The sequence below is a fragment of the Atractosteus spatula genome, chromosome 2 (genome assembly GCF_055471065.1).
Source record: "Atractosteus spatula isolate fAtrSpa1 chromosome 2, fAtrSpa1.hap1, whole genome shotgun sequence".
Lineage (NCBI taxonomy): Eukaryota > Metazoa > Chordata > Actinopteri > Semionotiformes > Lepisosteidae > Atractosteus > Atractosteus spatula.
This window is the reverse complement of record NC_142707.1, coordinates 24,247,151-24,260,504: the sequence shown is the minus strand read 5'-3', so window position 1 is coordinate 24,260,504 and position 13,354 is coordinate 24,247,151. Positions and strand designations below refer to the sequence as shown.

The 13,354-nt window shown below is 43.7% G+C and overlaps 1 protein-coding gene across 1 annotated transcript; it reads right to left on the bottom strand.

The window, feature by feature from the left end:
* Positions 1-2,430: 2,430 nt before the first annotated feature.
* ttll2 (tubulin tyrosine ligase-like family, member 2) lies at positions 2,431-12,642 on the bottom strand. Its single transcript, XM_088909530.1, has 2 exons — positions 12,587-12,642; positions 2,431-4,430 (listed from the first exon to the last, which is right to left on the bottom strand). The coding sequence occupies exon 2, from the start codon at positions 4,404-4,406 to the stop codon at positions 2,604-2,606; it is 1,803 nt and encodes a 600-aa protein (XP_088765656.1). The 5' UTR covers positions 4,407-4,430; positions 12,587-12,642; the 3' UTR covers positions 2,431-2,603.
* Between the last annotated feature and the right edge of the window lie 712 nt (positions 12,643-13,354).

Here is a 13,354-nt window from a genome sequence, read left to right as displayed (position 1 = left end):
AGGAAAAAAACTAAAGAAAAAAATGTTAGATTCAAAAGTTATGAATCAATATGTATTTATTCATATTTGTAAAGTAGGAATGCAGAAGAGACCATGTGACAATGCCAGCACACTTGGTACCAGAAGACCAACACTGCCAGGTAACAGTTGTTTTTTTGTGTATTTTTGTGTAGCTAAGTGCTATATTACTGTAAGCTTGCCAGGCCCATTAAATGAGACCTCTCTTCTCCCCCTCCTCCAAGCTAGAGCCTAAAATAAGACTGAAATTCTTTTCATCCTCACTGGTTTTATAAGCCTCTTAATTAGGCTAGTAGAATGGCTAATTTCACACTTTTTGTAACAGTTTCTATCCCTTATGTGGAATTTGGTTCCCTCTGAATAATAAAACTGTGCCTCATGTTATGTGTTTTTCCCCCTAACAGGTGTTAATTTTCTCAAAGACACCTCTGATAACCTCACAAACCCATTACCTGTCCCTTTTCATTATACTCCTGTTATGATATAACCTTGACAGAAGTACAAAAACTAGCATTAACAAGTAGCTTACATTCAATCCTCTTAAACTTGTTATATCTATATCTATTGATGAGACAGCGTTCAGCCTGCAGTGAATGCTGGGGAGGACAGCTTTGAGTGAAGGCTGCTCTAGCAGCAGGGCAAAGACAGTCCAAGATGAGCTCTGGAAATCCAGGTGAATAAAGCTGGAAATTGAGCCGGCAAGGCCGAAATATGAGGTTCGAGGCAGGAGTGGACTGCTTTGAGTAAAGGCTGCTTCATAGCTGAGTGAGGGCAGTCTGCAATGAGCTCTCAGATTCCGGACGGACAAAGCTGCTTGGAGATGAAGCCAAGTTAACAGCACGAGTGAGACAACTGGAGAAGAATCCAGAGTTCCAGACAGAAGTGGACTGCTCAGGAAAAAGCCATTGCAGAGTCAGTCCGAGAGAAACAGCCCAGGGGTGGGATGAAAGGATGTGTTGGCAGTACTTCCACTGAACAGTAGTATGATGAAGCACTGCTGGATAAGCACTTCCAGAATTTAAAGGGAAAAGGGGATGATGGACTAATTCGCGAGTAAGTGTCATGGTCATAATCCCTCCTCTTAAGGGCTCTCCGGCTCTTTCACATTTTAGTTGACTATGTGCACCTGCCTCCTATCTTGCCTGCCCCTCCTTATTTAGGCCAGATGCTCTCTCTACTCGTGGCTCTGCATTGGAAGATGGACGCTTGGAGGCCCGCCTACCACCAAGTCGCCCTACGTCTGCGGCTTGAGGGCAAAGGTCTCCTATCGGCGTTCTGACCCAGCTGAGTCCAGGGCTCAGAGCACCTGGCCTCGTCATCCCCATTTTTATTCCCCGTCCCTGCACCAGATCCCATTCCGGTTTTTAACCTCGTCTTGTTTTGTCTTGGATGGATCACCCGGTACTGGACTTTTGGACTTCTCCCTGGATTACCCCCTGAACTCCTCTGGACTTGTTCGCCATGGCCACGCTATCCCGAGCACCAGTGCACAGTCGTCACACCCCCCTGTTTGTCAACCTGCCCAGTTCCTCGCCTTCTCCTCCCCGTGTCCATTTCACTTACTTCCGGATTATACCATTTGCATAGGATTCTGACCTACGCATCGTTACAGTAAGAGGACAGACCGAAAGAACGTCCAGTCTCAATGGTGAACCCTGGAAACCAGTGAGTCCTCATGAGAATGCTCCAGTTTCCAGGGTAACCACAGGCCAAGAGATGGCGCAAGATGGTGGTCAAAAGAATTAGAGCTGTTTTAAATATAAATAGTAAAAAAAAATGTTAGAAAGAAGACATTTGTCAATTCCTCAAAAGTCCAAAGGCCTTTATCTTTAAAACTAGATACATTGTTTGTAGCCTAGAAGGGCATATCAAAAGCTCACTCCTGTCATTAGAAGATCATTTTTCCAAATAATCTAATAAATGAACCTTCCATAATTTTTTCCAGATCATGCCAAATTTTTAAAGAAAGTGCAGTAATGGGACTCAATGTTAATTTCAATTTTATTCTGGGGATGCCAGTAAACAATATATTATTTTACTATGTGTGGTCATTCTACATCTGCTTCTACATTACATTGAGCAATATTTGAGTCTATATTGGTCCATGTTTTCAAAGACCTACAGTTACTTAAAAAGCAATATATATATAACAATATAATTTTATGTCAGAAAGATACAGTACAAAGCATCACTGACTTTTGTGCTTTGTTAGATAGTGTTAAATGAATGCAGGTACATCTTTGCATTCCAAATCAATTTAGATGTTACATACTGTACTGTAATTGCCTTCCTTAAAGAAGGTAGAATAATGGAATGAGAATAGCATTTATCCACCCATTTTCTAACTGCTTCATCCAATTCAATGGTTATGGGGAAGCTAGAGCACAAGACAGGACACAACCTGGATGGAACGCCAGTACATTGCAGGAATTAATGGTAACATTACAATAAAAAAATATCCAATAGTCTGTTTGAATTGTAGTTGCCCTGCCTTGTAATTATAAATACAGGGAAGATAAATGCACTTCTGCAAGTCTTGTAAAATGCTTGTTTTTAAAAACCTAAAAAAATGTGACTTTAAGGCCTCATCCTTTAGTGGAGCAGCATTCACTAAGGAGCGGAGGGTACCTAGGCCCCCAGAACAATGTTCCAAAACATTCCTTTTCATCACTTATTTTGTCCAAACAAGATTCTCTTCTTTTCCTTACTTTATTTTTGTCAGAAGATGTTAGTCTATTTCTAAGTCGTTGAATCTCCTGTACCACAATTTTTACATTGAGTTTCTTTTGTGAGGCCTTGAATGTGACTTCGTTAAAAGGAAATGTTAGTATGAAGTCACCAACACGAGATGGAGGTCTAATAGTCTCTGGAGGGTTTTGGTTCCAGTGGAATGTAAGAGTTCTGTATCTTTGAATGTGAATGGATGGTAGCGTAGAAAAACCCTGTGATGAATGCTTTAAAAGAAGCTTTTTTCTGGTGAGTGACAAGTCTTTTTTTTGAGACACAGGTTTAACACTTAAGTCCTGAATTGGTACTTTGCAAAGTGGAGGACATTTAGATGCCTTTGATACTGTAACATATTCTGAGCTATATGTAGAACATGAAGCATCACTTCTGCTTCTCCAATCTGCTTTTAAACACTGTAATTCTATAGATTTCAGTTGTTTTGTTTCATCAAAGTGTAACTCACTGCTAAAGTTTAGTTTGTTCAAAAAAGATTTACTACTGTTTGTGTTGTGTGATGTAGAAATGCACTTTGGAAGTAACAGCACTGGAGGATATGTTGATTCCAGAGCCTGTGTACTTGACTTGCAAGGGTGTCTATATTGTTCTCTCAAGTAACCACTCTGTCTAAGGCTGTCTATTTTCTTATAGTTCAGTAAATCAACTAGGTCATGGAGAAGTCTTTTCTTCACAGTCACATCTGCAGCACAGTCCAGAGACAGCGCTGGGCTGTAGTTCACCTCCAAGAGCCAAGGTTTGAAGTTGTCATCAATCAAGATGTCAAATCCAAAAAGCTCAATACAGTTGGGGCTGAATGGAAGAGAAGGTGCTATTGTAAGCAAAGTGAGAGTTACTATACTGTTGATTCCCTGCCATAGAAGGATCTCATCAAAATTCTGGCTGTGCAGAAAGCAACGGAACTTACTCATGGTCCACTTACAACCTGGACCTACTCTCTCTTTGTCTGTAGTATAAGATGGGCCAAACTTGTTGATACTTGTGTTGGTCAGATGAGAATACAGATTGTCTAGGCAAGTCAATTGGTATTTCTCTGTTGCAAAACGTACCAGACCCTCTTGGTAAATGTAAATCGTGAGAGGGTGAAAACTTCTCACACAAACATAAATCCGAAGGTCAAACTTGTACCCAGAGATCAACAGAGGATTGCTGATATACCTCTGTACAATGACAGAGGAGTCATATGTCAGTTTTTTAATGTCATCAAAAATAAATATACCTCTTCCCCTGGAGAGATCTACTGGCTTGCAGATCCAATACCCTGATTTTCCTCCATTTGCTGCCTTGTCTTTTGTGTATTCTCCCAGAAATTTTGTGTAATCATTTGGAAGGATGTAAGCGGTGGGGCTAAAATCATAGAGGGCTGAGCCAAAGGTGCCCTTCATCCTTTTCAGATTCCTTGCCAACCAGTCTTTTCTTGTTATGCCCAAAGTTTTGGGATGGTGGTTCAGCCTTTGCCAAGGTAATATGTTTTCAAACTCTACATCACGAAAAACAGAAGTGCGCCAATACAGATTCCAGTCACCTTCTTCTTGCTCTCGTTCACTGTATTCCTTCCATCCACGTTCCAGCAGAACCTCTCGCACCAGCTCAGGTGCATTCTCATGAAGCCGAAACACCATGGGTACAGCTTCAGCTGATGTCATGCTCTGGAATGTTTCACCTGTGGACTTGAAGTAGAAAGAGATTAATAGACACCAAAAATATAACCGAGTTGATCATCACACATTCTTGGTTTAGTCGGGTGTAAGAAAAACTAAATACCTAAATAGGATAAAGTATGTACCAATGCTCAACTTTTCTCAGCCAAAACAGACACATTAATAAGCAATTTACCATGAATCTCTAAAGGCACAAGTAACATGGTCAAGAAAAACATAAAGTTCACATTTATTTGTCATTCCAGCCATATATAAGTATACAGTGGAACGAAATATCGTTCCTCCTGGTCCATGGTGCAAATACAAACAGGACACTGACATTGACATTATAGACAGGAAACACATACTGCAAATAATGCATATTTCTAAGGCAAATACATACTGTAATACAATATACACTAAACACCAGGGGAATTTAAACCCTGTTTCTGGAATTGGAGTGGGTGCAAGTAGATTCCAGGGTGTTGAGGAGCCTGACAGCCTGCGGGAAGAAGCTGTTACAGAGTATGGTGGAGGTAGCCCGTACACTGCGATATCTTTTTCCAGATGGTAGGAGGGCAAAGAGTTTATGGGAGGAGTGGGAGGAGTGGTAGAGGTCATCTACTATACTGGAGGCCCTGTGTAAGCAGTGTTTGTGATAGATGACAGAAATGGTAGGTAGGGAGGCTCCAATGATGTTTTCAGCTGTTTCCACAATTCTTGCAGGGTCTTGCAGTCTGAAGCATTGCAGTTCCCAAACCAAACAGTGATAGAGCTGGTCAAGGTGCTCTCAATGGCGCTTCTGTAGAATGTGGTAAGAATGGGCAGGAAAGGTTTCCCTCCTCAGTCATTGCAGGAAATAGAGACACTGCTGTGCTTTCTTGGCTAGGGAGGTGGTATTGAAGGACCAAGTGAAGTCATCTGTAATGTATCTGTGTAATGTGTATCTCTTTTGTTTTATTTACATTAAGGGATAGGTTGTTGTTTGTGCACCAGTCCACTAGTTGCTCCACCTCCTCTCTGTAAAAATCAATCCACATGAAATCTATTAACATATACTGTACATAAGGCTATGTAATAAAGTCAGGTCTAGCAGTGGCAATGTACAGTATAATACCTGTACATTATGTGGGTATCACATGAAAGCCCTCCTGGGTTGACATCTTAAAGTGCATCAATTTCCCTGTTGAAGTTTTAAACTTTAGTTATCCTGAACAAATACTAACTATTCCAGACAGTTGATAGACAGATAGACTAGATTCCAGTTTATGGGTGGATATAAAAGTGGAAATACAATTAAATAGCATATAAATCATACAAATTAGAGGATACTTCCTGAAATTAATTCCACAATAATCTCAGTCAAGCAGGTTGCTTTAAATGATAAAATTCCATAATATGCGAGACCTGGGGAAAGGATCAAATTAAACAGATTAAGTAATTAATTAAATTACCTACAATAACTAATAGTAGAAACAGAGGGGAGGCTAAGTAGCTAAGAAACTACAAACAGTAGCTACAGTAAGTAGTTCATGTAGCAGTGGAATGAAGTAAATCTTCTAGTTCATATTTGAGGAATAAGTAAGACGCAGTAGGTATCCAAAACATATTATGAAGATTTTTTTTTCAGGCCTATAAAACCCAGGTAGGCAGAGACCTGCACAGAATACTCAAGAGAAAACTGCAAGATGTAAACTAACTTTGGGACATTAATTCCAATGGAACGTAAGCTTTTGTAAGTAGTACCAGCTTTCAGGAAACATCTTTCATCTTTTGAAGCTGTGATAATAAGGACATAAATAAATCTTGTATTCTAAGATATTTTCATAAGGGTTTTGAATTATACTATACAACTCTGCACAAGTCTGAACTTCTAAAAAAAAGCTTCCTTGGGACGTCAACTGACTTGTTGTTTTTTCTAGATGGAGTTTTTAATGAAAGTTCGGGAGGAATGAAGGCAGCCGCGCTCATTCGACACAGCTGCTGCAATTCTCACTAATCCTGACGTAAGCAACCGGTCTCCATAAATATCAAACGTCACCCTCTCCTCTTCCTCGTTTGTTTTCTGCATGGTTTGTTTTTGCCTAGCTCGAATCCGTGCTCCCTTCTCATGGATCTACAAATCCGCCGCTCCGATGAAGACCTTTTCTGCAGCGCAGGAGACTCTCCTACCCTTCTCGTCCAGTCCACCCCCCACAGCTCCCCTCACCTCCGTCTCATTGCCTCCTTCAGCCGCCGTGCCACATCAGCGCCGCTCATCTCCCAGCCAGTCCTCACAAGATCCAACTCCTCGCCGAAGACTGCGTTCCGCCGTCGTAGTCCCTCTCTCATTACAAACCCAGCCTTCCCGTTCCTCCACGGCAAAATCTCCAAATAACCCCCACTTCTCTTGAGGATGTCCCTGCTGCCGCGCTTCACGCACATCGGCCCCCCCTTCTCCTGGATCATCTCTCGCGATTTCCAACCGGACCGTAGCAAGCCTCCAGAGGATACTTCGAAAACATGGCGTCCATTTTAAAAGAAACGGTTCCAAAAAAAAAAGCTCAGTTTTCCCTGTACTTAACCGCAGTCTACACAAGGAAACATCAACTCCCCAGCTTCCCCCGGCGCCCTCTGATGACATCACCCGTGCCGCCACCACTCATCCCAACGTGAGGACCCCGAGGCCGCCCGCGCCTCTGCCTGTCGCATCTTCTGTCTTGTCTTGTCCTGATATATCCGTGTCTGTCTCTTCTTCCAAGCAATCCATTCCTCTGCTGAACAACTGCACCTAGCCTCTTCCACCCAGCCTCCTGCCCCCTTGCTGCCGAGTCTAAGGCCCCAGGCTCACGCCCCTCCCCCCCCCTTCTCCGCTTAATCTAATTTCTGCACTCTCCTCTGTCTCTACCTCCGGCGTCCAACACGGCTCAAGCTCCGCCAGCTTGGTGCCTTCGGCCCCGGTTTCTTTTCTTTCAGCCCATGCTGCTGTCTCCACGGCCCGAAGGCCAGCTAGTAAACGACCCCCAGCTCAGCCAGCAGGCGGCCCTTACCCTCCCCCACCCCCTGGCGTCCAAGACGACTCGGCAGCCTCCTCAGTCCCTAACGCAGCCTTCGCCCCCGCTTCAATTCCTCAACAGTCTTCGGCTTCCATATCCCAAGCCACTGAGCTTCAGGCCCCAGATCCGTCAAACCCCTCCTACCACAACCTGCTTTCCGCTCTTCTCTCCTCATCTTCTCCCTTCCCCGGTGTCCAACACGGCATCCGTCATCCCATGCCTTCGGCCCTGGATTCCAATCTCCCCTTTACTAAGGACTTTCCTCTCCGAACAGCCGTTCCTCTCCCAGCTCCTCCTAACACACTAACGTTTAGTCCTCCTCCCATTCCCTTTTCACTCCGGCAGCAAATTCTGAGGTGCGGACGTCAATCTAGCTCACCTTCTCTCTTCCTCCACTTACAACTCTGATTCTAAAACAGTCGACTGCAGCTCGATTTCCATTACTCTCAAATCTTCTGACCCTCACTCTGCTTCAGTCCTTCGAATTTCCGACTTATGATTGGCTTTCAGCATTTTCTGCGACACCACGTGCTCTGCCTTTCCCCAACGTCGTCAGGAACTCGACGATTACATGCACAGCATCCCCGATCTATCTGTCCTTTTCGAGGGCTCCCTGTTCTACGATTACCATAAGCAGTTCTTGGCCGAGGCCGCTGCCCGCCTACTCCAACGGAACCAGCGCACCTACTGGGGAGCCCTCGACATTGAGCTTTACTGCTGCACTTTCACCGATGTCCAAGCCCTTTCCTGCGACTTCTGTTCCTCTCGGACACATTCATCAAATCTTTGCCCAGATACCATCCGCAAGCCCAACCCTGACTCCGCCCCTTCTCCCGCACAGCATCTATTCTCCCGCCAGGTCTTCTTCAAACCTTCCCGGTCCAAAGATGTTCGCGGTCGCCCCATCGTGATGATCAGAGGCCAACAAATTTCCAACATCTTCAATTCCTCTACACGTACCTCTCCCCTTCGTCGCTTCCTTCACATTCGCAGCTTCTGCGGCGAAGCTCATGCTCGCTCTGCCTGCCCCCGCCGGCCCTTCCATGCTCGCTCCACCTTCAGCGTTCCCAAAAGACTACTGGCTTTTTCGTCTACCCCAATCGACATCCCCGCTCTTGCTTTCGGCCTGCTCCGTCACCCCGACCCCTCTTCCACCCACATCTTACTCGACGGCCTTTCCTTCGGATTCTCACCAGGCCCGTGCACACTTCCTTCTTCCTTTGTCTTTTGCAAAAATTTGCAATCTGCCACCGCCGATCCCCAGTCCGTTGATTCCTTGCTAGCATCCAAAGTCGAGAATGATTTCATGATTGGCCCACTTGACTCTTCCCCATTCCCCGCATACCACATCAATCCCATCGGCATAGCGGTCCGTCTGGGCGCCTGGCTCACTAAGGCCAACATCTCCAGCGCCGTTAAAGTTATGCCTCCTGACCCAGACCTCTGGCACCTCTTTGGAGTTCATTGGTGGAACAAGTTCTTCGCAGTCCGCCTTACCTTCGGACGTAGGAGTAGCCCAAAACATTTTCGGTACCTTAGCCGAAGCTCTCGGCCGGATCCCCTCGAATAACTATAAGCTTCCTTTTCTCGTCCACCTTCTCAACGATTTCCTTACCATAGACTTTCCTCACAGCCTCCACCACACTTCTTTCCGTTTTTAGGAAACTAGGGGTACCCCTTGCCATGGACAAACCAACTGGCCCCTCTCATATAATCCAATTCCTCGGGATCACCCTCAATTCCATCAATTTCTCCGCTTCCCTGCCTCGCGACAAAATCGACAAGATCCAGATGTATATCTCTATCTATTCTTCCGCCAAATTTCGCACAAAGAGGGAACTTCTCTCTCCGCTCGGCCACCTCAATTACGCCATGCGTATCATCCCTCAAGGACGGTCTACCTTCTCGACCTCGCCTCTTCCGTCCCCTCTCTTTACCACCACGTAAGCCCTTCAGCCAACTGCAAATCCGAGCTCAGGGTTTGGCAGCTTCTCTTGGCCAACTCGAATGGCATATCTCTTTTCTACGATGACCTCCTCTCTGACACTGAGGATATCCAGCTTTTCACAGACGCAGCCCCCTCAGTCGGTTTCGGAGGCTATTACAAAGGCCAAAGGTTCGCGGCCCCTTGGCCTCCTGATTTCTTTCCAATCCCTCTCGCCAACCAGTCATCGGCCTTGTTAGAAATATTTCCAATTGTCGTTGCTGCTTCTCTTTGGGGCCACAATTGGAAACAAAAAACCGTCCTCATCCATTTGGCCATCCATGCAGTAGTTCATATAACCAACAAAGGAAGGTCTTCATCCCAATCCATCATGAAATTCCTCTGCTGCCCTAAATGGATTTCTCTCACACATCAATTCATCCGCGTAGCTGCTCACATTCCAGGCCACCTTAATGAGATAGCTGACTCTCTCTCTCTCGCTTTCAATTCAGGAACTTGGCACCAGATGCAAGACTGAACCCGTGCACAGTACCTCCCTATTCGGAACTCACGTTCCTCTGAATCATCCTTTCCATCGCTATCTCCAGCTGGCCCAGCAAACTATCCTCTTAGGGATCGCCCCTCGAACTCTCAATTCTTACTGCACTGCCCGGAAGGGCTTCCAATCCTTCCACCTCTCCGCGAACATAAAATTCCGTTCTTTCGACATTCTCACCGTATCATCCTTCGTTTGCTATCGTAGAAACTCACTCAAGCTACGAGCATCCACCACCAAAGTATACCTGTGCGGCATCCACTTCTTTTCGGCACAATCTGTCCATCCCTTATCCACCCTCAAATTACTCTCCTTAAAGGCTTTCAGTGGCTTGAAAACCACTTCCGAACCTACGCGCACCACTTACCTCAGACATCCTTGAATCCTGCCTCAACGTTGTCAGGTCAGGTTACCACTCACCCTGGGTCGACCGCCCTCTTGAATCTTTATTCTTGTTAGCCTTCTTTATCTTCCTTATCTTCCTAAGGCGCTCCGAAATTACCGCTAATTCCACATCCTTCGATCCTTCTCCTCAACCCTGCTTATCCAACATCTCCATCTTACCTTCCGAGACGCTGACCTTCTATCTCAAGAAAAGCAAAACCAACCAACTCAGATCCGCCACTCTCACCTATTATTCCAAACTCTGTTCCTACATAAGCCCTTACGAGCCTCTATCCCATTACGCACATCTTCGCACCTCTGCCGGAGCTTCGCCTACTGCCCCTCTGTTCGCAAATGAGAAGGGCCGCATCATGATACCCTCCTAAACAATTCTCCGGGCACTCCTTTAGATCAGGGGCCGCATCCTCCGCCGCTCGCCAGGGCATACCTGAGTATCTCATCAAGCAACTCGGCCGTCGATCCTCCGAGGCTTACCATGCATACATTAAAACTAACCCCGGTATCCTCAAGCAGGCACTTTCTCTCCTCAGCTGAATTGGCCCAATAATCTTTTGTTTTTGTTTTTCTGCACTGGTGACTGGGGGTCCCGCTTGGTTCTTTTGGGGGTCCTATCCTCCCCGTCCAACGGCCGGGAGGTTGGCCCTCAGCCAAGCGGGTTACGCCAAATCTCCACATCACAATAAACAATTCTAATTTCTCCCAAGCTTTCGGCTGCTGTCATTCCTCGTGAAATGGAGTTTTTAATGAAAGTTCGGGAGGAACGAAGGCAGCCGCGCTCATTCGACACAGCTGCTGCAATTCTCACTAATCCTGACGTAAGCAACCGGTCTCCATAAATATCAAACGTCACCCTCTCCTCTTCCTCGTTCGTTTTCTGCATCCCTCCTCCACCCCCTCTCCACCTTTGCAGCTACCCCATTGGTCGCATGGGGGTCCTATCCTCCCCGTCCAACGGCCGGGAGGTTGGCCCTCAGCCAAGCGGGTTAAGCCAAATCTCCACATCACAATAAACGATTCTAATTTCTCCCAAGCTTTCGGCTGCTGTCATTCCTCGTGAATTATTTTTGTTACAAAATAACGTCAAATGTCATTCAAAGCAAAAACATTCACAGTTGACAAGTTACAAGCTGTTTGCATAATCTATATCTATATCTGCAATATCTATAATAGACAGGCAATGCATGGAAGGACTGGGAATCTAATAGCACAGGAACCACACTATTTCAAAATTAGAACATAATGTTCACTCTGTGTTACAACTATTAAAACATGTGAAAACCCTTGCCATCACATGTCAAATCTTTATAATAAGGAATAATGTTTACATTGATTTTATGTGTGTGATATTTTTATTCACCAAACGTTCACTTAATACTGTTTATAAAGCTAGGTTATTATAGCTTCTTAGCAACCCTGTTCTTGGACTAAATTGTTTTTTATTATCACCAGGATTATTTATGGTTACTAGCAACAATACAGTACTTGAAAAGATCCTTTTATTCAATTGTCAGAGACAAGAGTAAGTGAATCTTCAGTAGTGGTCTTTTGATTAGTTTTTCTAACACTTTTCTTACAGAAGCACCAAACCCCAGCACTCCATCATGGTGGTAACCAGCATCTGTAAAAATTCCTATAATAATAGGTATTATTCCTGTAGGTACTGTATATTTCTATAGGTATATTATTACAATAATACCTATAATAAAAGGTATTATTATGACTTACTACTCTTGGTAGCACAATCAATCACAAACAATGGTCATCATCGGGGGCTAACGTTTGATTATTAATCCATAATTATCTTCAATACAATAATCTAAAAATTGTACAGTACAGTAACTATTAAAAGGAAATGAATTCTAGTTTTGTTCACCTTTAAATTCTTAGGACAATTTGCATTTATTTCTAAATAAATCCATTAAAAATCATCAAATTACATTATTTATAGCAGTAGATTTTATTATTCTTACAGAACTACAGTATTTGTCAGATAAGTAATTATTGTAACATGTCATTTAGTAACTGTATTATCCAGGCGGATGCAGAGTGATTTTAGAGATGATGTACCGTATCATGCCACAATTAAAAACGCTGGATTTAAAACGCTTGCTTACTGGGTGGCTTCGGTTTTTGAGACAGAAATGCAAACACCTGTAAACTGTTATGTAACATAGGCTGCGCTACCTGGTTTCTGCTTGATAGTAAGAACCAAATGTAAAGTAGTACAATTTAACAAAACGTTTTTTCTTAGCGTCACTTACTATACCTTAATTTCCCTGCAATCCAGATTTCCAGAGCAGACTCGGTGTCGCTATTTCAGTCTGTGCATCGCTCACTGTTCTTGATTGCAAAATGTCTTGCTCCTGCCTTGTAAGTGCTCCGCACCTGTTGCTAGAACGAAAAGTCGTGTGTTCGTTCATTGTGTTTTTGTGCCTAAGAAAGCTGACTTCTTATTTTCTGTAATGTGGTCGATACAATACTGTACGTCAGCATTTACAGTAATTAGTTGCCTGAACATTTTTCTAATTAGTATCTTACGTTCTTTTTCTTTTTAAATGCGTTCTTTTTGTGCATATACAGTACTGTATATAGAAAAAGTGATTTATATAACAATGCTAACAAACTCAGACTATAAGGTAACATGCCACATACAATATGTACAGTATAATTACAGAGGTTTCCTAATCATATAAAATGAATAATATAAATAATTTCTCAAAAAGAGAAACAATTTAGTGAAAGCTTAGGAATTTCATGATTTCTAGCATTCAGTCTAGGAAAGAATACAATAGAATAATTTCACCCATTCACCCAAGAATTTATAATACCCATGAGAAGTGTATAAAGTTCTCATAATATTTTGCATAAAACAGAATGCATGAAGCTTGTAAAGATGTACAATACTTGTTTTCTCCAATTTATTTAGCTGAATTACTTTTAAAACATTAATCTACAGATATCTAAAACTGTTCTATACGGTATGTAAATTAGACGTGTACTGTACATGCACACATAAACACTCACCACATTTTTA

Bases quoted from the DNA above. Each gene is read 5' to 3' on its own strand.
- ttll2 (XM_088909530.1), bottom strand. From the start codon at position 4,406: ATGACATCAGCTGAAGCTGTACCCATGGTGTTTCGGCTTCATGAGAAT.